At 44.2% G+C, this 27,040-nt stretch overlaps 1 protein-coding gene across 18 annotated transcripts in view; it reads right to left on the bottom strand.

Moving 5' to 3' along the window:
• CACNA1C (calcium voltage-gated channel subunit alpha1 C) overlaps positions 1–27,040 on the bottom strand; it is a 696,460-nt gene that overhangs the window by 76,253 nt on the left and 593,167 nt on the right. For 15 of the 18 annotated variants that reach the window (XM_075896653.1, XM_075941259.1, XM_075896550.1 and 12 more), the window contains 2 exons: positions 24,158–24,268; positions 131–214 (listed from right to left, as the gene is read on the bottom strand). In XM_075896653.1, the coding sequence (XP_075752768.1) occupies positions 131–214; positions 24,158–24,268 (195 nt within the window). The remainder of the gene's footprint in view (positions 1–130; positions 215–24,157; positions 24,269–27,040) is intronic. The other 3 variants (XM_075896542.1, XM_075896614.1, XM_075896606.1) reach the window with 1 other exon arrangement.

Here is a 27,040-nt window from a genome sequence, read left to right as displayed (position 1 = left end):
CGGCAAGTTCAATAAAAGCATGACTAGAGGGGGGAAAAATACCAGAAAAAAGAGCGAGAGAGAGAAGGAAACAGAGGAGGAGTAGGAGGAGGTGGTGGTGGTATCCTGGGAAGGGTAGAGTAATACTCACATTAGTTTCACTGAGAATGACGTCTATAATGCTGCCAATTACGATGAGGAAGTCAAAAACATTCCAAGGATCACTAAAGTAACCCTACATAAGGAAGGGGCAGGCAGGATGGGGATTAAAAAGGAATGTTAGACAGACAAAAACAGTTCAAAATTACCATTAGAATTATTGCCTTGATACCTCAAGCAGTTTGTTCTTAAATTTGTGCACTGGGTTAGAGCCCAAAGACCAGTTCTTGCATCCCCTATGTGAGCTGTCCTTTCTCCAACGTAACCATTGGAGCCAACTGGACACCATGGTTGAGTCAGGGCTGCTCATGTGAGTAAGGGTTGCAGGACTGAGTCCTTCAGGTGTCAGAACCACCTTCCTCCAAGTCACTTAACATCTCCCACCATGCTGGTTTTCCTGGATTTTGTAATTTGGGGAAGGGAGTAAAGAAATGTTGACCCTTGGTTCTCTCCACTAATCACTCACTCCCACGCTATAAATGTGAAATGGCCACTGGGTCCATATTCAGGCTGTGCTGGGGCTATGAAAGGCCAGGTTTCTCTTAAGAAAAGAGGAAGAGAGGCCTGATAAAACCAGAAGATGAGGCAGAAGGACCTTTTGCAACTCATTGCTTATCATGGTAGGTTCTTTGCCCAAATCCCCTTTGTGGGTTTGCAAGGCACCAATTAGCCAGTTTCTGCTGATTGTGCCTTTGCTCTTCTTTGCAAGGCATCGATGCAGACTGGTGCTCTTGGTAAGAGAGAAGCAAAATCATGTTCTTAAGTGACCCTAGCCTCTGTCTGTCAGAAGCTGGGAATGGACAATAGGGAGGGATCACGTGAGGATTACCTGTTGTGTTTATTCCCTCTGGGGCACCTGACATTGGCCACTGTTTGAAGGCAGGATACTGGGCTAGATGGACCTTTGGTCTTACCCAATATGGCCGTTCTTATGTTACTATTATTCTACAAGCTCCTTATGAGATCCTGCCTGTTGCCTCCTGACATTCCAGTGGAGGGTCCACAGCTCTGGCTGCTTTAAGTCAAATACATTATGATCTTTTTTCTCAATCTGTGAACTGATGCTGATGGCAACTTTGTGTGTCCAATTTGCCTAACAATCTTCATGTGGCACCAGCCTCCACTGCTTACAAAGTCCTTATTCAGCCTGACAGCTGAGTTTTTGTTTGTCTGTCTCTTTTTCAAATTAATATCTTGAGCAAAGACTTACATTTACTCTCAAGAGAATTCATCAAAATTTGCAAAATATCTTTTCTTCAATGTTAGGAACAAACAAACAGGAACTCCTGTATTCCTGTTATGTATTTTGGTTGTGGAAGGATGGACTAATCTGACCTTCCAGTCTCCTAGTTGTGGCTTCTTTCCAGCGATATTGAAACCAAGTTGCACTATTCTTGCTATTCTTAGTGCAGGGAAGTCAGGTCATGGATAAAGTGTAAGCCTGAGTTCCCAGTCAGCATTGCAGAAAGAAAAGAGGGGAGAAAAAATAATCCCACCACTGACAATGCAAAATCCAGACTTGGGAATCTGAGATTGTTATGGACACAACCAATATCTGGGTCAGACACTGGCTAGGAATTCCCTGCTGATCTCTGAAAGGCAGTCCAGATGGATTCTTCCGGTCTAGAAAAGTTTCACATTTATGGGTCATGCCTTGGGCAGAATAAGCAAACATGCAAACCCCACTTTCCGACTGAGTTCACACCAGACAGTTGCTGTAAGGGGAACTGTTAGAATGGACTTTGGAAAGAGAAACAAGAAAAGAAACCCTTTCTGAAAAACACAGTGAACATTTTTGTGTGCAAACATGGAACAGGCTTGTTCAGAACCCGAACTCTTAAAAAATCTACACAGTGAGTGTAAATTTCTCACTTGATATCCCATATTACACAGTCTGCTATGTGAGGAGAGGAAACAGGAGCAAAAGCAAATTTAGGGAATATCATTATTCAGCATCCAGCCTAGAAAATACACAGCAAATATTAGAATGAGCACAGCGGTGATCTCCAGCATTTCTAGCAACCAGATGGACCTGGAACAAAAGTGTAATTAGACTTCTCCAAGGAGAAGGGGAGGGAGAGAATAGCAGATTAAAATGCAAAGGCACTCACATTTTGAATAAATAAAAAACACATACAGATCACACAGAGCTGCAAGAAGATGCCTGTGTGACCTGACATGACCTCAGTCCGGAGGGCACTTGACGAATCAAGATAATATAGCAGAAGACAACGGGCCCCATCCTACAGCTTTTCTTCATGAGAACGCAGCTCACATAATGAAGATTTCCAGGTTCAGATTCAATAACATTTTCTTCTCTGTGTTCACCAGCCCCATGAAGGATTTCAGGGGGATTCCAAACAGCTCTGAAAATAGGCACCCTGAATTTGCTTTTATGCAGCAACGGGGTAAAGTTCATACCACTTTGATTGTCTGGGGCTGGGTCCACCCGAATGGTAGCTATTTATTTTTAAAAAAATAGATACTTTGTATGGTTTTAACAGCTCTTTTGCAAACCTGGGAGACGCCACCATAAGTTTATACCAACTTAACGGCAACGCATATTTTGGGCCTAACCAGGTTGGCAGTTTGCTTTTAACAAGTAACTAGACTCCCAGCCCAACAGCCAACTTTTACAACTAGTGTAACAAGAGGGTGCCACATTTTGTCTTCAGGTGAACATGAAAGCCAATGGATTGAATATTCTCAATTACAGTAACATAACATCACTGAAGCCAGTGGCATTGCACTGACGTAACCAAGTAGTATGTGGCCCAAAAGGAGCTGTGTATCTAGATCCCAGGGCAAAATCTGGCTTCAGAGCAGTTTCCCCCTTTTTCAATCAGAATTGAATAGGCCTGATTCTGGTTTCAGTTACATCAAAATCAATCTGGCGTCACTTCTTTAACTTCCATGGAATTACTATGTGTTTACACTGGAGTGACTGATATCAGAAAATTGGCTCATGCTTCCCTCAAATGGCTGTGCTGATTTCAGTCAGCCAGTGGCTCATTTTGAAAGTCATAAATCATGGTTTTGTCACCTTAATTTTCAGGGGAGGTGCACTCTGTAATGACCCACTGTTGCCCACATGCAAGATACACTCAAAGAACTCCTCTTTTCCTCATACACATCGGTTGTTTGATAAAGAGGAACTACTGATTCTCGGTCAGTGGTATTCATCCCTGCACTCAGCACTTCAGTGTTGTAAGAACTGAATTCAAACACATGACTTTAAAATCATTTCCCACCTCCTCTCCTAACCCCTCTCTTCAGCAAAAAGAGGGGCTTGAAACAAGAACGTAAAGTCACACAGTCGAAAGAAATCATAGAGCACGACTACTTATATTCTTCAAATAAGGTGCAAGGAACACTTGTGTTGTGTGGAAATTAATTAAATCACTCCTTAAAGCCCAATCCGTCTTAGAGACATCTTCTAAAAACTGCCCTTGTGATTGCTTGGCTTTGGATTACAGCTTGTAATCTTGTCAAGAGTTACAAGTATATATTGAGAGTGAATTAGACCCCTTTGGGACTTGCTTGTTATGACCTCCAAGTAACTCTCAAAGGCCGATTGCTTATTGGAGAGCTCAGGGTAGTTGGTGAAAGCCAACCTGACTGAAGAAGGAGCTTTCAGTCAAAAACAGAGGTAGCAATTCCAAACTATTTTTCCCACTAGAAAGTTTTGATTTTTTTTTCTCCAGGGGCTGACTATAAGAGAATTGAAGGCACTGTTTATTTTTGCAATACAGGAATTTAGAGTGCAATACCATATTTTATTCTTAGAGAGAGACACTTACCTTGTCTTCAGCATACATTACGTATCTCCTGGGATTTATTGAGGAATTGCAATAAATTGGGGGATTTTTTTGGAGTATATTGTGTATTATGCAGCTTGTATGTGTGTGTGTGGGGGGGGGGCAGGTTGGTTACTCATGAGTATGAAGTACACACCATTAAATAAAACACATATTTCTTTCCCCTCTCCACACCCACCAAAAAGGAACCAATAGCAAATCGCCTCATAATCAATTAATTAATGAAAACCTGATTGTATGCAGTGACTGACTGGAGCGGAATCTCATTTGTGCAGGGGAGCAGACACTGTATCAATTCAGAATGAATATGCCAATCACCGTGGCAGCTGAGTTCAGCTAACAAGATACTGTGGTTTGTTTCAACACTAATGGAGCCACTGTGATCTCTGGAGACCATGGCATTTGCATCCTGTGAAAATACTTCTAAGTACAATAGCTGAGAAGCCTTGTTAACAGCAGAGAAATTGCCCATGAGAGCCTGTCTGAAGGTCTGAGCTTACAACCTCTTGGGACTCATAATAAGAAACTGTGGGGGACAGTTCTAGCACAAGTCAGGCTGTCCCATGCACAGAATTGCCAAGGGGAAAAGAGGATGGGGGTGCTGAATAGTGATCCCAGCTGGATTAGGAGTACACAACTCAGTGGAAATGCCAGGATCACCTTTGTGCTAATTGATGTGCAGATATCTCTTTGTTTAGTCACAGATATGCAATGCTCTTTTACTACAAGGTTTGCAAAAGTTAACTAGTCTCTCACTATAAAAGCATATGTAGATAAGGGGTGAAGCAAAGCTTCAGTGTTTTAATGGGTGGGATCTGAATGTTGGTTAGATGGTCCCCAAGGGAAGAAGCTGCTACAGTACTGCAGAAAAATGGGAAAGCTATAAAAAGGATGAGGGAAAGAGAGAGATAGAGAAAGTGGGGTAACTATCAGGGAAAGAATTTTGACTGGATGACCAGGTTTCAGAGAACCTGAAATAAATCTGCAAGTCTAGACAATGGAAAGAAACATTAGTATTAAGCAAGGTGTCTGTTGGAAGAGGGAGTTTATGGGAGGCAGCGAAAGAGGGCTTGTTGAAAGATGACTTCCTGAGAAGGAATATAGATTCTGAAAGTCAGAGTTCTGCTTGATTGGAACGGACATCAACTCAGACATTGCTGATGAGCTGCAAAGCTAACAGAGCTGCTGCAGTCTGGCGCTAGCACTGTTCCTTCATGTTCAACATGGGAATGCATTTCTGAAACTCCTGCAGGCCATTTGGGTTATGTCTACACTGCAGCGCTATTTCGGGATACTGGAGGTATCCCGAAATAGCTATTTCATGTCTTTTGAGCATGCCTGTATTTCAAAATGTAATGGGCTCGCTATTCCAATGTCCCTGTAAACCTCATTCCACGAGGAATAAGGAACATTTCAGAATAGCAATTTATGTTGAAATAAGTGCTTTGCAGATAGTGCCATATTTTGAAATTAACTCAAAATAAGCTACACAACTTGCATTGATCACCCCCAGAGTTGTGGGGTTCACCTCTGGGATTTTACTAAAAGAACAGTCACTGGAAAGTGGCAAGATAAAGGGGCATCTTAAATAAGAATATTAAACTGAACCATGTTTTTTCTGCAATTTGAATCTTGGTGCAGTGTCACTGGCATGTCTGAGGGGATTACATGTATTCTGCAGAAAATCACAAAGCTACAATAACAACTAACATCAAATGGAGATAATGCAGATTATATGAAGATGCCATTTAGCCATAACAGCAATCACAGAACTCAGCAGTGCCTAGTAGAAAAGAAATAAACTGGGGGGGTGCAGCTGGTTGCGGAACATGACAGACTGTAGGAAAGCAGCTCCCATTTGCATACTATCAGCTCTCACTCATTGATGGATTAATTTTGAAAGAGTCATTTCAATTCACCTACTGCTTGTTGTAATGAGTCATTGGTGTAGGGAGCCACATAAATCCTGCACTCTGTCAAATCTACAAACAGTGAAAGGAAACAAGTTCTTCACCTTCTTAATCAGTTCCAAAAATCCAAGTGTTTTAAAGAAAAATGCCTCTGTGCTTTGTTATTTAACAAGAAAGCAGCCCCATCCTTTAAGGCAAAACTCATTTTTAATAACATGGATGTCTTTATTTAACACTCCAGCCTCACTTCTGATTCATGAGCTCTCAAATTTACTGCAGTAGGAAGCCACTGAAAGCAGGATGGGTGGTTTTCCCCTAGGATTTGATGGACGGCTCAGACATACTGTCTCTAGCATGTCAGAATCAAAGAAGTTGCAGGGGTTGGATGGCTCTGTGATGGTAATAGAACACAGATACATTCATTTTTAGGTGTCTGGCTGAGACTGGTTCAGATTATTAGTGACCAAAATTTATTATCCTCTGATTACTGTTTGACAAACTGCAGTATCTAAAATTGGTAACTGGTCTTTGTTTTGTTCCTGGTGGACAAGAGTCCCTGCCTCTCTCTCTCTCTCTCACAAAGAAAGAGAGAGAGAGAGAGAAAGACAGAGAGATCACTACCCCAACTGGCTCTAACAGGCCTCTCTGCTGGCAGTCTTAGAAGAAAAAGTACATATCCAGTCTGAAATACTCTTTTTCCTTAGAGGTGACCTCTCCAGGTCAGGAGTAAGGGGCAATATTGAGGATGCCTGCCCATGCAACAGTCTGTATTTTATCTGTTTTGTAGTTAAAGGACTTCCATTTCCAGATCTTACACTTCGGTTTATTTTATACAGCACTATGGTGTAGACGGAGCTTGGTCCTGCCTTGAGGGCAGGGGGCTGGACTCGATGACCTCTCGAGGTCCCTTCCAGTCCTATGATTCTATGATTCTATGTTCACTTGGAAATAATCAGAGGTCTTTCCCACCTGGGTGAGAGTGCAGTTGGTAACTCATGTATTATCAGAAGGGCAGTGGTGTTAGTTTGAATCTGCAAAAATAACAAGGAGTCTGAAGACTCCCTAAAGGCATCCTTAAGACTAACAGAATCATTTGGGCATGAGCTATCATGGGAAAAAACCCACTGTGTCAGATGCATCTCCATTTTTGCAAATACAGACTAACATGACTGTTCCGCTGATAAAAAATATTCGAGTTACCAACTGCATTCTCACCCAGGTGGGAAATGACCTCTGATTATTTGCAAGAGAACATAGCACTGGTCAAGATGAGCTACAGTGTAAGATGCATCAGACAAAATGGGTTTTTGTTTATGCCCAAATAAATCAGTTAGTTTTAAGGTTCCACAAGACTTCTCATATATTTAGTTACTTTATTTTTTCTAGGTAGCTGTCATTGTGGTACATAAGTAGTCATGTGCGGATCTGAAATTCGATGTGTGACTTCATTGCACCTGTGACATAGCTCAGGTTAGAAGCAAGGTAGAGGCAATGCCCTGCATCACAGGGGATGGCATGTAGCAGTGAAAGCACCTCTAGAGTTGGCAGGAATAGCTTTCAGGTCTGCACTGGGGGAAGGGATGGAGAATAATGACTCTGAACAAGGTCTGAACTAGATAAAAACCTCCTGGAAAACTGTTGTTGCTCTTGAATTGGATTCTTCTTAGTTATGTGGGAAAGAAAGGTAAGGAATAGCAGAAGCCTGCATGAACCAGTGCTTCGGGCCTTCCTGAGCTAAAATGAACGCAAGGAGTAGGAACTGAATGTTCTCCTCTCTTCATTGCTGGTCCCCTGAAGCAATGAAATCAGCCTTCTTGATCTTCATCCAGGCGGAACCCTTTCAATCCAAAGAAGCTCTATAAAGAACAGGCTCTCTTGAAGAATATCATCATCATGAATACCCCATGGTTATGGTAGCAGGATGTAACCTCCAAGAAATTTTACACTCCAGTCAGAAAACTGACTTGATGGAAAGACTGAAAAATGGCTGTGATGGGTAGCTATGCATGTATGTATTGCATTCTCTATATTGACAGCTATGCACGATTTGCTATCATGTTGCATTAGACAGAAACTACACTGGCAGACTCCCCAAGGGCTACAATGACTAGGCTCAGTCGTGATCCTGCAAATAAGTATGGGAGAGAATGCACCAAGACACTAGCCAAGCAGGAGGATAGAACAAAATGTTGGACTTTGCTATAAAAGAGATTCCCTCTTTTTAGGAGGGGCTGATGCACCCACTTTTTGGGATCATGACCCAAAAGAAGCTTTTTCCTGAAAAAAATAATTATGAGCTGAGGTATTGCTAGCAACATGTGAGGACGCAGCTATCAGTCATTAACTTTTATAACTGATGCTTGTAGGACTGTCAAAGTCCATCTTTCCCTAGCTACTTCCACATGAGAAAAGGAATGTTTTCTTTTGTTCTGTTTTTTAAAAATCAGTTTCATTTCCCTCTTTCTTAAGCAGATTTCATGTTCTTTAAATACCATAACAAGTGGGATGGTGGATCTGTGAGTGGAGGCTTCTGCCTGCACGTCTCTGGAAATGAAGTATCTTTTCTCCCTGTTTTTTGTGGAGGATTAGCCAGGAAATGGCAACAGACTGGAAGGCATCCAGAATCAGTGAATAATATCTTAGGAGGAAATATAGACTCTGTTCATGTAGGTGCCATGAGATGGGGCTGGATCTCTTGTCCAGCACAGTGGGTACAGTTGTTTGGTGGCACCTGCAACAACCCTACACTCAAATGACAATCCTTAGACATATGAATATGTTTTACACTGCTCAGTTTACTATAGTTTTCTCTCCGTGTTTTTCCAAATGGCCCTGAACCATCACCAATACTCGCTCATATATACCTCAAGCTATGTCTCTCAAGCTATGTCTACACTTCAGGGTTTTTGCGCAAGAAGTCTTTTGCAGAAGAGTTCTTGTGCAAAAGCAGATCCACACCTCAAAGTGCATCTTGCGCAAGAAAATTCTGATGGCCATTCTTCGAATGGCCATCAGAGCACCTGTGCTTTTTTGGATAGGCTTTGTTTGCGCAAGAAACCCCTGCAGAGCTACCACACATGCCTTTTTGTGCTACAGCTGTAGCACAAAAAGGAGTTATGCCTCGTAAATGGAGGTTTACCTACACCAGAAAACCCCCTCTGTTCTGCCGTTTTACTGCCGATTTACTTGCGCAAAAATGCATTTGAGGTGTGGATGCGCCGCAGGTTTTTGCACAAAAACAGCTGTTTTTGCACTAAACCTTGCAGTGTAAATGTAGCCTCAGTGTATATGAAGGAGGGTGAGTATCACTGCACCCATTATACGTTTAGGAAAATTGAAAAGCATAGTGCGGTAAAATGATGTGGCCAGTCTGACGAGTGGCAAAGTGGAGGGTAGAAATCAGGTCTCTTGGTGCCAATCCAGTGTCTTATTCCTAAGCAACGCTGCCTCTGAAATATAACTTCCTAAGAAGATAGAAAGTACTGTCGATGGGGCCTTGCTATACCTGTTATTTGGCACTGTTTTTAAATGAAGAGAATCTGTGAGAACTTTTGGCCATTTTGTATGAGTCTGTCTGAGGCAACTGAGGTTTGGGATTTCCCTTCTGTGGGTAAGAACAAGTAACTTTTCCCCGATATTGTTCCTTTTCAAAGCAGCTGCTGTTGCTGCAGGCACTGTTGTAAATGAGACCCCAGTGCACCATCCTACTGTGCTTTTAACACAGCGTCAATAATTTTCTATATTAATAAAGAGCAATAGCTAATACTGTGCTTCCCACACCGCTGCATTGTGCAGTCATATCATTATTTTTGATCACTCATAATGACATTAAAACCCTCAAGTGCCAGACTGGAAATAAATCTGTCACAATGTTGCAGAAATATGCAAATTCCCTGGGTACGTTTACTGTGAAGGAAAAGGTCCCTCCTTAACGAAGCTACTATTCAGCATCTTAGGTAATCTGGTAGGCAAAGATAAATGCTATCAGTCCTCCAGGAGGTTGGCTAATCACACTGCACAGCCCTGGCTGCAGAGAATTAGAACAGTTACAAATGCTTAACAACAAAGAGTACAGGATACATTTTGTGTTGCTGAAAGGTTTTTGCCTGGCAATCCTCTGCATCTCTCACCCGTGTGCTTCCACTATGACAGAGTGGGGAACACTTCCAGAGGCGCGAGAGAGATCATTCTCCATGTTCATTCAGCTCTTGCCCTCTCCAAAGGGACTGCCAACATATAGATCAGTTGGGACCAACTGTGCTGCTTTATTTGGTGACATGGACCCTGCCCACTAGGAAACTAGCTCATTTCACAAAGGACATTGTCTAATGTTCAGAGTAAAACATTTTGATCTTCGCTGACCAGGGCTCAACTGGAACCAGTGTCCTAGGAATCAGTGTAAGGCTTTGTGTTCTGTTATCAATCCAGTTCCCTCTGTTTCATTTATCTGACGAATATTTTTCATGCTGCACAATTTCTTGGGCTGGGACAGCTGCTTCCTATATCTGTGAAGTGTAATTATGTTGTGTGATTTCCTCTCCTTTATATTCCTACTAATGATCAGCATCCCACAACTGGTACAATAGATTCACTGACAAAAGGGATTGGTGGTTTGCAGATCACGCAGTCATCTTTGATTAAAAAACCCCACTGAAATCTAAAGGACGCACCAATGAGGGATTCCATGGATGTTGGCATAAGGGACTAGATGCATTATTTGCTGTGTTGAGGCCTGTAGTCTGGAAGATGTTAGCAGAGCAGTCCTGTTCCCAAGTCCCCCGTTATGTAATTTGTTACATTACTCTGTTTTGGAGCATTAGTCGTTCAGCGTTCTTTGGTCTATTTCAACTGTACCTTTTAACCTAACTAGGGCGCTGTGCCCCCTGCTCGCTACCATCACCAATCCCCCTCTCTCTGCGGTCAGCCCTGGCTTTCCCCCACAGTCGTCAGGCGGGGCCAGCCCCAGCTCTCCTCTCTCCCTCCACTGGGGAGGACTGAGGCTGTGCCATCCCCGGCCTTAACCCCTTCCCCTCTGGCCTCACCAGGCCCGGCTCTCTCCTTCCAGATACCTGGGGGGATAGAGGAGGGGAAGAGTTGGGCCAGGCTGAGGCCTGGATGTGGCAGGCCTGGCTCTCTCCCCTCAGCTGCCGGGGGGTTGGGCCGGGCTGAGGTCACATCAGCCCCAGCTCTTCCCCCTTAGTTCCCCCCCACCGGCCTCAACAGCCCTGGCTCTCTCCCCCTTGCCATCATGGGGGCGGGGCTGAGGCCAGGCCAGGCCAGCTCCAGCCCTAGGCCCTTTCCTCCCTCCCTGGCTTTGCCAGGCCCAGCCCTGTCCCCCCCAGAGGCCTGGGGGTTGGTCTCGGCCAAAGCCACAGCAGAGCAGACGCGTCTCGAGGCTGCACGGCCCCTGCTTCCCACCCAAGCACGGGGGAGGGAGGAGGCCATATGACTGAGGGTGGAGAGAGGGGCAGCAGGACGCAGAGTGATGCATGACGTCATTCTGTCTACCCACCGCAATTTTCTTTTAAATATATAGAGAGATGAGCTTGCTGTTTAAATAAGAGGAATGTGGTTTCCCTTTCATCATGTGACCCCTTCATCTAATAGGCTTTACAGAACAGAGTCGGAATGGTATCTCTCAGAGAGACCATAATATACAATAATGGCTACTTTGGTTCTTGTCCTGCAACAAGCTCTGTCACACGTGCTTTGTGCGTGAATGGCATTTAGCCACTGACTCATGTTTGGGCGGGGTTAATCCACACCACTCTGGCACAACGGCAGGGAAGACTGTTACAGGAACCACAATCATTCCCTAATCCCATTTCTGCTTTCTTCCTCCACCTGGACTCCATCTTTCCAAGGCTCCCCAGGCATGCAAGGTGCAACATGCTCGCTGAGATACATTTGATCAAATTCTTGAACCAGTGAGGAGGGGACAAGGGCTCATGGCCTCTCCTCCTCCCTGCCCTTCTATGCCTCTCATCCCAGACGTGCAAGAAGGAATTTCCCTAAGCAAAGGAATGTTAACTGTGTCCCTTACCAGTCACAGATGTAATTAATGACTGTGTGTAGGGAGTACAGTGGAGAGACCAAGTCTATTGACGGATCCCCGCCTCATGTACCTCGGTAGGGGCTTATGACAGGTTGATCCGTTATCTGTAGATTTCATTATACTCAGTTGTTGTTCCTTCACTGTTATTTATTGACATTATGGAAGCAACTCAGATGTGCTACCTCAGGGGTGGGAAACCCTTTTTTTGGGGATTGGGGGCCACTGACCCATGGAAAAATCAGCTGGGGGCCATATACAAGCAAGAAGCCAAAAACCCCCAAACAAAACTCTCACTGATATGGCCCCTGATTGAGATGGGGAGGGATAGTTCCCACATTCCCCTCACACACCAGGGTCCGGGAGAGTCCCTGGTTAGTAGATTTTGTGTGCTCCAGCCTCGCAGGAGGCTGGGAGAGGGGCTGGAGTGCCAGCACAGGGGTTGGATCAAGGCAAGCCAGGGGCCACATCCGGCCCCTGGGCCTTAGCTTCCCCACCCCTGTGCTAGATGCTGCTTAGACACACAAGAATACACACGTTAGTATTAAATTCTGCATAACTGAACTAGACAAGAGTGTTATTCCTCTGGCCATACCAGTTGACAGTAAAGGCCACATATTCAGACACCTGCACAACATGTACGTATTACACTCCTGATCCTTGGCAAACAGGTGATCACAAATGCAAAGTCTTGTAAAAGGGAAAGAGAGTTGGGGTATGTCTAGACTACAGGCTTTTGTTGACAAAGACTTTGTCGACAGATACTGCTGACAAAGCTTCTGTTGACAAAGAGCATCTAGACTACATCCAGTTCTGTAGACAAAGCAAGCCGCTTTGTCGACATGAGAGTGTAGATGCAAAGGACAGTGTAGATGCAATAACACCTTCTGTCGACAGAACTCTGTAGACAAAAGGCGTTATTCCTTGTAGAATGAGGTTTACCGCCGTCGACAAAACTGACGAGTTCTGTCGACGTTATGTCGACAGAACTCGGCGGTAGTGTAGACGCAGGTATAGTTTTGTCGACAAAACCCTGTAGTCTAGACACACCCTCGTATGGCTAAATCCCAGGACTGACTATTGGGAGATTCAGGGTTTTGCTTGCTTTTGCCACAGATTTCCTGTGTGACGTTGGGCTAATCACCTAGGACTGATTCGTCAAAGTGAATATGCACATACTTAATTTCACACTCTTGAAAAAACCCATTGCTGTCAATGGGATTAGGCATATATTTAAATTGCCCATGTATTTAACCAGCTTGCTGACTTTGGCCTTAATCACTTAATCCATGCCTCGGTTCCCCCCACTATGCAATAAGGATAATGATAACTCACAGATTCACTCCTCTCACCCAGTGCCAACATGCCAATGGGCTGGAATCGTAATCACAGTCCTTCCATGCTGGCTGTTCATGGAGGTTGTGGTCTGCAGTGGGTGTATGTGTCACTTTTGTGGTGATGGCTCATGTGGTATGAGGACTGTGCATCAAACCCCTGCACCAGGGTGAGTTTCACCTGTAATCCACTCTCCGGTCATCTGAAAAAGTGGGCTGTGCCCACGAAAGCTCATGATACCATCTACATGTTTCGTTAGTCTATAAAGTGCTACCAGACGATTTGTTGTTTTTTTCTGTAACAGACTAACTCGGCTACCCCCGAAGCACAAAAAGAGGTGAAATTCGTAGAATATAAAGTATTCACTCAATTCCAGTCCCAACAGAACAGCACTTCAGGAAAGTTTGTGAACGAGAAACCAATGCTCCTCAGATATGAAAAGGTGCGATTTCTGCTAGGAAACGTACGTAACACGTAGAAGTACAAATAAAATAGCATTCATTAGACTAAAAGTTATATGAATTATTTTTTTTATTTTTTCCATTTCCCTAAATTTTTCCTCTCTCTCACACTTCAATAGACATGTTCTCTGCCTTTCTCTCTTTTCTTTTTCACTTTTCTGGTTAGTCTGATCGTCATTTTGTTTTCCTCTTTCTGTGCAGTTTTTCTTCCTTTAAAAATTCTTTCTGCTTCCCTCTGCACATTGTTTAAACACAATATTCCCTCTCCTGCTTTTGTTTCTCTATCTTTCCCTAAAACCCAGCTCTCTGTTGTTATTCCTGTACATCCCCTCATACATGGTCTTTTTCTTCTCTCACTTTCTTCGGTTCTCACATTCTGTTGTCTGGCCCTTCCTTGCTCTCCTCATATTTTAGTGTCTCGTCCCCATTTTCATCCTCAAATGGAGTTCATTATCTTTTTCCTCTTCTTATAGACCCTCATATCCATTTTCTTACTCCTCCTTTCTCCTTTTCCTTTTCAGGCACCTGTTGCAAATCACTAAGGGTACGTCTACACTTGCCCCCTAGTTCGAACTAGGGAGGCAAATGAAGGCGACCCAAGCTGCTAATGAAGCGCGGGATTTAAATATCCCGAGCTTGATTAGCATAGTTGTGGCCGGTCGACATTTTGGAAATTGACTAGCCCAATTTAACTTGCTGTGTATAGACGCGGTACTCTGAGAAAAACCCCTTGACTCGAATTAACTGGTACTCCTCATTGGAGTACCAGTTAATTCGAGTTAAGGGGGTTTTCTCGGAGTACCATGTCTATATGCGGCAAGCTAAATCAGGCTAGTCAATTTCCAAAATGGTGACCGGCCGCGACTATGCTAATCAAGTGCAGGATATTTAAATCCCGTGCTTCATTAGCAACTTGGGTCGCCTTCATTTGCCTCCCTAGTTCGAACTAGGAGGCAAGTGTAGACATACCCTAAGGGTGTATCTACACAGCAGCATTATTTTGGTATAACGGCTGTTATTCCGAAATAACAATGCAAACGTCTACACAGCAATTTTGTTATTTTGAAATAAATTCAAAATAACCGATGTCTTATTCCGGTTTCTGTAAACCTCATTCCACCAGGAATAATGTCTATTCTGAAACAGCTATTTTGAAATAGCTGTAGTATGGATGCTCCACTGCACCTATTTCAAAATAGCTCCTCCCAGGGCCATTCAAAGTAATTACTCCCCAGTGCCTCCTGGGGCTCTACACTGAGGTAATGCATCCACATTAGTGAAGCCTGCCTTGGACTAATTTTTCTGACATGGATGCATTAGTCCTTAATTTGATCCTCCCATTTGTGCCAGAATCCTTGATAGGCCAAAGGGGCTCAAATCTGGTGGTGTTTGATACCAGTTCAATAGCCTATGGTAGATATTTCTGACTATAAGAATGCAGCAATACAAAGAATGATAGATTTCAAAAATTAAGAAATGTCATGAGAATGGGCCAATGGAGTGGTGCAAAAAATTCAGTGGCATGAGCCAAGGATGGAGCATCCTAAAATGTCATGACCAAGGCACAACAAATTATGATCTCTCTGAAAAAGAAGAGTGCAAGGCTTTGTGAAAGACTCTTCAAAGATCGGAATTGCATGGAAATTGAGTAGCCTGGATGGAATCAGAACAAATGAGTCAGTTTGCAGGCGTGAAAGGAAATAAGAGTATCAAATGTATGATAAATGCTAAGTGAAGGGCTCAAAGTGAGAAAAATAAAGACCAAATGCAGTCAGGCTACGTCTACACTACAGATAAGATCGAAGCAGCCACAGTTGATCTTCCAGGGTTTGAATTAGCGGGTATAGTGAAGACATGCTAATTCAAACAGAGAGGGGCATTCTGGTCGATGCCGGTAGTCCTGCTTCTATGAGGAGTAAGGGAAGTCAAAGGGAGTGTTAATGTTGAAACCCCAAACAACAAACAGTCCATCAGGATCACTGTTTGGTATCTTTTGGCATGAGGTTATAAAACAAGCAGAAGCTTCAGCAATGAGGGTGATGTGCAGCTGATACAACCCTTGACTGTGGCTTAGGATATGAGTGGGGGAGACCATATGGATGTATGGAGTTTTACTTCTCCAAGGGACAATGTTTCTAATGAGTGGCAGACTTATTTGGTCCTTTATCAGGCTTTTTATGTGCACAACTCTGCTGTAGATCAGAGACAAGCTAGAGCTGGAAAGTTTGTTTCCAGAAGCCAAAGTTCATATATATGTGCACTTGCACATTCAGACCATGATTTTTGCCAATTATAGAGTCAATGACCGATCTCTGAGTTTCTAACTGGATCTGAACTCCTACAAAGCTTTGGGGGTGTTTGCAGCTAGTTATCTGACTCAAGGCCATCTCAGTTCTGGAGTTCTCTTGCTAAAGGCACCTATTGGTCCTGGCTAAAATCCCTGGTAGCATAAGTGGGGAAATGTCTACTGAAGTTACTGCTGACCTCTTTACAGAAGACAATGGGGCCAGTGGATGGAGCACTGGATTAGGACTCAGGAGACCTACAATCAATTCCTAGTTCTGTTTTTATCCACCTAGATGACCCTGAGCTGGTCACTTTGCCTCTCTGGGCCTCAGTTTTCCCATTTGTAAAAATGAGGATCGTAATACTGATCTCCCTTGAAAAGCACTTTGAGAACTAATGAAGAAAAGGGCTATAGACCTAACTTATGTCCCTGCATGCACTAACAGTTACATTGTTCCCTTGAGTTTAATGCCATGTCTGCCTGTATGGATTATGGGGGTGTTGTGGTCAGAGGGCACAAATGTGTATGTACAAATTTCAGACTGGACTCTGAGTTCTAACTAGAAAACCATGGAAGCACCATCACAAAAAACTCACCAAAATGCCTGGAGTTTTGTTTTTATAAATTAGAAACACAAACATCAAAAAGCCCTGTTCCCCAAGCCTCAAGAACATCTCTTTTAACTGCCTGCCTGTTCAGAGTAACTAATCTTGAATCAGTTTATGGGGCTCAGCCAAGACAAACACTCAAGGTCCATTTGGGAGTTTGTTTCAGAGCAGCAAGTTAATACGCTGCAAGGAGATGCAAGGAACACCATGGATGTATTCCTTATCGGCAGCCCTAATCATCCAAATCTCTCTGGGTATGTCTACACTACCCCCCTAGTTCGAACTAGGGGGGTAATGTATGCATACCGAACTTGCTAATGAAGCCCGGGATTTGAATTTCCCGGGCTTCATTAGCATAAAGCCGGCGCCGCCATTTTTAAAAGCCGGCTAGTGCGAACCCCGTGCCGCGTGGCTACACGCGGCACGGACTAGATAGTTCGGATTAGGAAGTGGTGTACAGATAGTTCGGATTAGGCTTCCTAATCCGAACTATCTAGTCCGTGCCGCGTGTAGCCGCGCGGCACGGGGTTCGCACTAGCCGGCTTTTAAAAATGGCGGCGCCGGCTTTATGCTAATGAAGCCCGGGAAATTCAAATCCCGGGCTTCATTAGCAAGTTCGGTATGCATACATTACTCCCCTAGTTCGAACTAGGGGGGTAGTGTAGACATACCCTCTCTGATTATTACCAAATCCTTTACTTTTCATTCTCTCTTTATGCCTGGAGTAGGTTAGATACTGATGGGCTGTTTGCCTTATAACACTGATAAAACCTGAGAGATCTATGCCTCTCCTCCAAAAAACATTGCACACCTAAAGATACAGACAAAAGAGGCTTATTAGAGATAGCACTGTTCACAAGAGGATGAAGTATAAATTTGCTGCAAAGACCAACCATTTCTAGTACCAGGGCTGCCTGTGTTTAGTTATGAAACCTATTGTTTTTCTATCACTGTTTATAGAGCAAGGAATAGTATTAAGAGGTGAACCTGGATCCTGGACTAACTGTAGTTCGCCATTCCAGAGAACAACCACTTGATTACTGAATCCTTACTCTAATGCAAGAAATAGCTCCAGTACCAGATTAGGCACATAAGGTCACAGAATCATAGAATAAGAAAACTGAAAGGGACCTTGAGAGATCATCAAGTCCAGTCCCCTGCCCTCATGGCAGGACCAACCACCTTCTAGATCATTCCGGACAGATGCCCATTGAAACTGTTCTTGAATATCTCCACTGATGGAGATTCCACAACCTTCCTAGGAAATTTATTCCAGTGTTTAACCACCCTGACAGTTAGGAAGTTTTTCCTAATGTCCATTCTAAACCTCCCTTACTGCAGTTTAAGCCCATTGCTTCTTGTCCTATCCTCAGAGGCCAAGGAGAACATTTTTTCTCCTTCCTCCTTGTAACACCCTTTTAGATACTTGACAACAGCTATCATGTCCCCTCTCAGTCTTCTCTTTTCTAAACTAAACAAACCCAGTTCTTTCAGTCTTTCCCTCATAGGTCATGTTTTCCAGACTGTCACGGGGCTCCCTGGGTCATGTCCCTCAGCCCCCTTCTCTGCTTCGGTTTTCCTCCCGTCCCGCCAGATCGTGAGGTTCTGTCACTCCCTGGTTGTCCAGACAATCCCCCGAGTGGGTAGGTGAGGGGGGTCTGGGCCCTCCCTCTCTCCAGACCCCAGCCCCGGGCGCTAAGGCAGGGGAGAATACCTTCTCTCCCCTCGCCTGGCAGCTGGGGCTACGTGCCGCAACTCATCAACCCATGGGCACCTGTCTGCACCCGCCCTGGGCTGCTTCCTCACCCCCGCTCACCAGGGTGCTTCGTGTGCCGCTTCCTCGAGGCCCTGAGCCCCCTCATCCGGTGCTCTGGCAGGCCTTCCCCATCCCAGTGACTCTGCCATCTTTGTCTTTTGGAGGGTGCCGCCCCTCCCCTCCAGGACGCCTGCGCCGGCGTCCCCCAGGGCAGCTCCTCCCCCTTCCTGGCTGCTCTCACCCCCAGCGTCCTCCCCTGTGCCAACATCAGCATGCCGCCATCAGTTTCCCCTGGGGCGTCAGTGGGGGTACTGGCTCCGCTGCTGCCTGTGCGGCATGCATCCACCACCGCCGCCATCTCTCCCGGAGCAGGGAAAGCCTCCCCCGATGCGTCCGGGGGAGCGCTGGCCAAGCTGCCAGTCAGGAGGCACATTCCTGCCACCTCCACCGCCGCTTCCCTTGTGGCGGGGGAAGCTGCTCCGCGGCTCTCTGTCCCCCCAGTGGGGGGCCCGGTTAGTGCGGGGTTGCACCACCCCATCACACAGACCTTTAATCATTTTTGTTGCCCAGAACTGTGGGGCCCAGAACTGGACATAATACTCCAGCTGAGGCCTAATCAGCACAGAGTAGAGCGGAATGATTTCTTGTGTTTTGCTCAGAACACTCCCATTAATGCATCCCAGAATCATGTTGGCTTTTTTTGTAACAGTGTCACACTGTTGACTCATATTTAGCTTGTGGTCCACTGTGACCCCTAGATCCCTTTCTGCAGTACTCCTTCCTAGACAGTCGCTTCCCATTCTGTATGTGTGAAATGGATTGGTCCTTCCTAAGTGGAGTACTTTGCATTTGTCCTTATTAAACTTCATCCTATTTACCTTAGACCAGTTCTCCAGTTTGTCCAGATCATTTTGAATTATGACTCTATCCTCCAAAGCAGTTGTGACCCCTCCCAGGTTGGTATCATCTGCAAACTTAATAAGTGTACTCTCTATGCCACTATCTAAATAGTTGATGAAGATATTGAACAGAACCGGCCCCAAAACAGACCCCTTCAGAACCCTATTTGTTATACCCTCCCAGCATGCCTCTGAGCCATTAATAACAACTCTCTGAGAATGGTTATCCAGCCAGTTATGCACCCACCTTGCAGTAGCCCTATCTAGGTTGTATTTGCCTAGTTTATTGATAAGAAGGTCATGCAAGACCATATCAAATGCTTTACTGAAGTCTAGATATACCACTTCCACCACTTCTCCCTTATACACAAGACTTGTTATTCTATCAAAGGAAGTTATCAGATTGGCTTGACATGATTTGTTCTTTACAAATCCATGCTGGCTGTTTCCTATCACCTTATTTTCTTCCAGATGTTTGTGGATGAATTCCTTAATTACTAGCTCCATTATCTTTCCTGGCACAGAAGTTAAACTGACTGGACTGTAGTTTCCTGGGTTGTTCTTATTTTCCTTTTTATAGATGGGCACTGCATTTGCCCTTTTCCAGTCTTCTGGAATCTCTCCTGTCTTCCATGATTTCCCAAAGATGATAGCTAAAGGCTCAGATACCTCCTCTATCAGCTCCTTGAGTATTCTAGGATGCATTTCATCAGGCCCCGGTGACTTGCAGACATTTAACTTTTCTAAGTATTTTTGACTTGTTCCATTTCCACTACCACTCACTATATTAGGCATCCGGTAACCATCAATCTTCTTGACAAAAAACAAAATAAAGAAGTCATTAAGCACCTCTACCATTTTCAGGTTTCCTGTTATTGTTTCTCCCTCTTCACTGAGCAATGGGCCTTGTCTCCAATGCTGTCCAAAAACTTATTGGATAATCTGTGTCCTGCTGTGTTGGTTTTCCGACATATGTCTGGATAGTTGAAATCCCCCATCACCACCAAGTCCTGCGCTTTGGATGGTTTTTTTGTTTATAAAAAAGACTCATGCACCTCTTCAGCCTGGGTGGGCGGTCTGTAGTAGATCCCTATCATGACACACCCTTTTTTTTTTTACTCCTTTTAACCTAACCCAGAGGCTCTCAACAAGTCTGTCTCCTACGTCCATCTCAATCTCAGTCCAAGTGTATACATTTTTTATTATACAAGGCAACACCTCCTCCCTGTTTTCCCTGACTATCCTTCCTGAGCAAGTAAAGCCCAAACAAGTCTTCGAATAAACTGCCAGTTTTTTTCAGTCTGAGGGGCTCCTGAAAATGAAGGAGCAGTTACTCCTTCATGACTGACTGTAGAGGAGCAGGCAACATAGATAGGGACCCTACTATACCCATATTCCAATCCTGTGGATTATCCCAGCCAGGTCTCTGTAGCTATGTCTAAACTACATCCCTCTTTTGAAAGAGGGATTTAAATGAGGCAGATTGAAAGTGCAAATGAAACGAAGAATTTAAATATCCCATGCTTCATCTGCATAATCGTGACACAGCGTTCTTTCAAAAAAGGGTATTTCAAAAGTGAAGCCGCTGTCTAGACACGGTTCTTTCAAAAAAAAAACAAAAACCCCTTTTCAAAAGATCCTGTACAGGGTCCCATATGAAGAGAGATTAAAAATACATGGACTTTTCATCTTAGAAAAGAGGAGACTAAGGGCTACATGCGGCCCATTGGGGTGCTATGTGTGGCCTGGAAGACATTTTGTTTACCGTTGGCCACATGCAGGATTGCCAGATTCGGTTGGTTTCCTCCTGTGTAGTTTTCCCTACTTCTATGACTAAAGTGATAGGCACATAAAGCAGGGGCACAAGAAGTGAGGTGCATGCTAATTGCACACAACATGGACTATGCACCCCCTCTGCAGCCAATCAAAGCGCTGCTATGGTTCAATCACAAACCCTGCAGATTCTAGACACGTAAGTGCAGCGAGCAAAACTACTCTATCCTGGGAGACTATCCTGGTTGTGACAATCTTGTGGCCCACTGAGATGGAGGAGGGCCACTCATGAGGCCCACTCACTAGCCTAGGTTGCCCATCACTGTGTTAGGGAATGGCTGGGAGAGGAGTAGGAATGTGACAACATCCCAACATCCACCCAGCAGTAGTTACATACACAGTGCCTCTTGCTGGATTCAGAAATACCAGCAGCTGTAGAATGTGGAGTGCTCCCTAGAGTAAACTCCCTAGCTTTAGTTCTGTAACAGGCCTGCTGCCGCTTCTCTCACATTCAATTCTTTGCTACTGTCCTCTCTTTCCTGCATCATACCTTCAGGTCCCCATCTATGTTGCCTGCTCCTCTACAGTCAGTCATGAAGAAGTAACTGCTCCTTCGCTTTCAGGAGCCCCTCAAACTGAAACAAACGGGCAGTTTATTCAAAGATGTGTTTGGGCTTTACTGCTCTGGAAATGACAGCCGATTCTACCTACAACAGAGACCCTGTAAGCATTTAAGTGAGTTATTCATACCTGGGAAAAGGTAATGGAACTTACAATCCCATATTTAGCTTTTGCTGGAGAATTTTGGGATGTTTCAGTGGGAGAGGCGGGTGACTGCCTCTTAAAGCTCTTCATTTCTGAGATTGTTCAGAAAACCCCCTTATGGATAACTGCCCATTTGTAGTTCATTTTTTATATCATTCATGGTAGTGGGTGCCTAGCTGAGGTCCTGAGTACTGCATTACTCTCTTTCTCCGAGCTAGAAGTCTGCATCCAATTTACACAGATAAAATAGAGTAGAACATTATAGCTGTATCACGTGGCACACAGATATAGTAACTACCAGTCCCATCATGGAGCAATCCAACTTGATTCAAGAGGCCTTCTACAAGTTGCTGGCACCCTTCTTTGCCATGCAGTTTGAATCAAGATGGAATAGTGCATGATGGTACCTCCACAGGCTTGCAGGTCACATCTTTGTGATAAAAAGGAGGGCAACTGGGAGTTACATTGCAGAATGCATCTGATGGTCCAATATTTACAGAGTCACTGCACTGGTACAGAACATAAATCAGCATTAATATTCTGCTTAAGGCAGGCTTTTAGTTGTATTAGCAATTTCAACAGGTTCTTTCTCCTCATCCTGATTATTTTGGGAGGCAAATGCCCTGTTTTACTGTCTCCCCGCAAGGTATCAGTTCATAGATTTCAAGACCAGAAGGGACCACTGTTATCATCTAGTCTGACCTCCTCTAAAAGTAAATTAAGTGTTGGGGCTATTTTTGGCACATGTTTTTAGTTTCTCTCTTTAATATGGTGCATTCTTGGCTGTTCTTCAAAGATGGGGCAGAGTTATGGCTGGTGCTGGGACATTAACTGAGAATGTGGTGGCTTTCAAGACTTTCTATTAACACCCTGATGTCTGAATCTGTGTTAAAGAGTGTTAGATTAATTAAGCCAAGAGAAGTTTTTAATTTAGAAATCTTCTTGGTTATTTTTAAACTCTGTGATCAGAGCTCAGAGCAAAGCTCAAAGAGTATAAGGATCTAAGCAGAAGAATGGCACTAAATCCATGAGGTATGTTTCTACACATAATATGCATATAAGGTTTTTATAAAGTGTCGGACTTAGAATAATTTCCACAGCAGCATATATGCTAACATCTCAAATTTGTAAGCCTAAACTGCCTGTTGGAAGTTATAAATTCTACTGGTACAGATGGAGGTACAGGCAATTTTCACAAGTATCATATCTGAAACCATACAGAAGTACGAAGATTTCCCATATAACTCATGAAGCTTGTGATCTTCGGCAGTGCTGCATATAAGTGAATTATGGGAGAAGGGAGAGAGATTCTGGGCTGGCTGAGAACAGAGACAGTGACTTTGCTTGATCCTCTACCTTTTAAAAGACCTTATAGAAAAAGGTGGGAGATAGGGTAGAAGTGCTGTAGTGGGAGAGAGAAAGGCCAACTTACAAATGATGATGGACAAAGGTATTGGTTTGAGTGGAGTGTGAGGAGAAAGTTACTGGGCTGGTGAGTGGAAGGAGGATGAAAGGATGGCAGGCTGAAGAAGGGTGATGCTTTAACTTTCAGTAGACTAAAGAAGCTTGGTGGTTGCATATGGTGGAGACTGTCACCTTTGTTAATGCCATATTGAGAGCTCATGAAATGTAGCAGAAGCCACACTAAAATGATGAAGGCCTCAGTTAATTTGGGAGCTGTGTTGGGTTAGCTGGAAGAGCTTGTAAACTACAACTTTCCTTCTGTATAGTTATGTTAGCAGAATGTGGAGCTCCTGGAAACATCATAATCCCTGTAGACAGGAACTGATGGGGTTTCCAACATTAACAATACATTATTAAATTCAGAACTAACAGTATCCAAACCAGTCCTGTGCTGTAATCCTCACAAAGCACTAGTGCACAGGCCCAGTTTACCAGCCAATTTGAACTATGAGCAGATTGATAATTGGCACGAGTAGACCAATTAGAATATTTTTTCCAAAATCTGAAGAAAAATGTCGAAGTGCTGTAACTCAGAATGAATCATGCTTGATGAAATTCTATTTTCTTTTAAATAAAATAGCAAGTGACCTGGAGACTAATAAGGAGATGTTTTTGGAAATCACCCTGTAAGTTTAACTGTAGAGTAACTACCACCACTTCATCAGAACAAAGGAGCAGGAGCTTTCTCTCTGAAAAGGCACTGCTCTTTTTACATGTGTCTACTCTCTCCATGAGGAAAGGTCTTTCAAACACAGATTGAGACTCCAATCCAGAGAGTAACTGCCCAGTTCAGCTACAGGGTGGTATTTTGGAGGATCAGGTAGGGGTTCTTACATATTTTCTTCTCGCTCCCACCACACACTGGAAGAGAAATTCCCAGTCTACACCTACCTTGGGTTTGAAGGCGATGAGCTTTAGAATCATCTCGACAGTGAAGAGACCGGTGAAGAGCATGTTGAGGATATTCATGGCTTCTTTGAAGAGACAGCTCTGACCATAATGCTGAAACACAAGCATCCCAGAAGCACTGTGAGGAATGGGCTGTTTGTATATATAGGGTTTCAACCCCCTTTGAAAAGGACTAGCTCTTTACTGTAAGAATTTTCATAAGAATTGTCATATTCGACCAAACAAACAGTCTATATGCTCTCCGTCCCTGACAATTGTTAATACCAGAAGCTTCACAGGAACTTGACATAATAGGCAATTATGAAAGAACTTGTTCTAACAGGAAGGTTCTTTTTAACTCTGTTCCCAGTTCAACAAAACACTTTCACATGCATTGAAGTGCTTTGCTGACCCGGGATGGACTTAGGGATATGTTCAAATGCTTTGCTAACGTGGGGGTGCCAGATGTTAATGGTTGCTTATGCTATGAAGCAGGAGGGTTTATATTTCTAATTTTTTAAAATTCCTGTCTAAAGTGCCCATGGAGACATATAAGCAGCCAATCATTTTTAACCTTACTTACCTCTTTGTTCCAATAACACCTTGTGAATTCCACAGGTAAACTCTATGTTGGCTAAAAACAGCATTTCCTTCTTTGTCAGTTTGAAATTTCAGTTTCAATGTGCCCTTGTTCTTGTATAAAGACAGGGGTGGGGAGCCTTTTTGGGGACAGGAGCCGCTGACTCATAGAAAAATCAGTTGGGGGTCGCACGCAAGTGAGCAGCAAAACAAACAAAAACAAAACAAAACCAGAAATAGCCCCAACAAACCCCTCACTGATGTGGCCCCCAATAGAGAAGGACAAAGACACTCCCCACATTCCCCTTGTACACGAGAGCCTCAGGGGCCCCATCCTAGTAGATTTTGTGTGCTCCAGGCCCCATGGGGCGTGGGGGGCTGGAGTGCCAGCACAGGCTCCCCAGTGCTGTGGGTGGGGCTTGAGCCTCAGGGGCTGGATCCAGACAAGCCACGGGCCACATCCGGCCCCTGGGCCTTAGGTTTCCCACTCTGTATAAAGAGAAAGTGTAAACAGGTGTGCCCAGTTTACTTTTTGTAGACCAATCATTATTGTATTCACCTTTAGCATGTCCCCTCTCTATAGGCCTGCCTCCAGGGGGGAGGGGAGGAAAAGGGGGCAATTGCCATGGGGCATAGCGATTCTCAAGGGCCCAGGGCCACTGCATCTGCTACTGTGACAGTGGCGGCGGCTGGAGTGCCGGGCCCTTTAGAATTGCCATGGGAGCCCTGCGCAACATGTTGCAGAGCCCCGCACAGTGCGCTCTGGATGGCCCTGAGGGCTGGCAGGGCAAGGAGAGGGTGCTGTGCCAATCAGGCGGTGCCCCTTTCGGGAGTGTGGCATCACCCCCCAAATTGCCCAGGGGCCCTGCAATCCCGTCAACTCCCTGCCTCTCTAAAGTAAACAGTCTCAATCTCTACAATCCGTCTTCACAAGGAAGTATTCCCAAACATCCCATAATTTCTGTCTTCTCTCTCTGAACACCTTCTATTTTTGCTCTCTCTCTTTTGAATGGGGGTGAGCAGCATGGTCTTCCAGGAGAGGGGGCATTACTGATTTCAATGATGGCATAATTGCATTTGCAACATTATTTCCTACCCCAGACTTTCCTAACATCTTGTTTATTTTTTTTGACTCCTGTTGAATAGTTCACTGATGTTTCATTAAACTGTCCACAGTGATGCCAAGTCTTGCTCCCGAGTAATTGCAGTTAATAATTCAGAATCTAGCAATCTATATGAGTAGTTCAAATGATTCTTTTCAATGTGCATTACCTTGCATTTGGCAATTCTGAATTCTGTCTGAAATAATGTTGCCCATTCACTTATCTTTATTAAGAGTATGTCTACACTACCACCCTAGTTTGAACTAGGGTGGCTGATGTAGTCATTCGAACTTGCAAATGAAGCCCGGGATTTAAATATCCCGGGCTTTATTTGCATGTTCCTGGGCGCCGCCATTTTTAAATGCCCCGTAGTTCGAACTACCTGCCCGCGGCTACACGCGGCACGGGCTAGGTAGTTCGAATTAAAGCTCCTAATTCGAACTACTGTTACTCCTCTTTGCAGGAGGAATAACGGTAGTTCGAATTAGGAGCTTTAATTCGAACTACCTAGCCCGTGCCGCGTGTAGCCGCGGGCAGGTAGTTCGAACTACGGGGCATTTAAAAATGGCGGCGCCCGGAAACATTCAAATAAAGCCCGGGATATTTAAATCCCGGACTTCATTTGCAAGTTTGAATGACTACATTAGCCACCCTAGTTTGAACTAGGGTGGTAGTGTAGACATACCCCAAAATCTTATGAAGTTACTCCCTGTCTTCTCTAGTCTTGACTAACTCTCATAATGTATTTACTGCAATTTTTTCCATCTCATTATTCATCCTATTACCAGATCATTATAGGTGGAGCTGGTCATGATGAGTATTGGTAAGGTGGCCAGCTATGTCCCATTATATGGATGTAAAGGGGTAACTGGTTACCCATAAGCATTGCCTTATCAGCCTGCTTACTGGGGAAACCAGTTAACCAGCACCCAATCAGCTGTAGTACCTGTGGCATGTTGCATTTCACCAGGCTCTACTTGACTCAGCCTGAGCAGCCTGACCAGCCCCACCGGGCTAATTGATTAAAAATATAGTTTAACCAGTTACTATATTAAATGGGATTTCACATCCCTATCTCATCATCAGACCTTGTTTTCAGTTGCTTATAAAACTAGGGCAAACTTAGCCATCTGGGCTGATACTTTCCATGCTATGTATTTGGTTCAGGTAGAATTAATTGAAATTTTTTTTGCTTCAAACAGTT

This window comes from Pelodiscus sinensis, chromosome 1 (genome assembly GCF_049634645.1).
Source record: "Pelodiscus sinensis isolate JC-2024 chromosome 1, ASM4963464v1, whole genome shotgun sequence".
NCBI lineage: Eukaryota > Metazoa > Chordata > Testudines > Trionychidae > Pelodiscus > Pelodiscus sinensis.
Note: the sequence above shows the minus strand (reverse complement) of the source record. Positions and strands in the feature narration are given on the sequence as shown.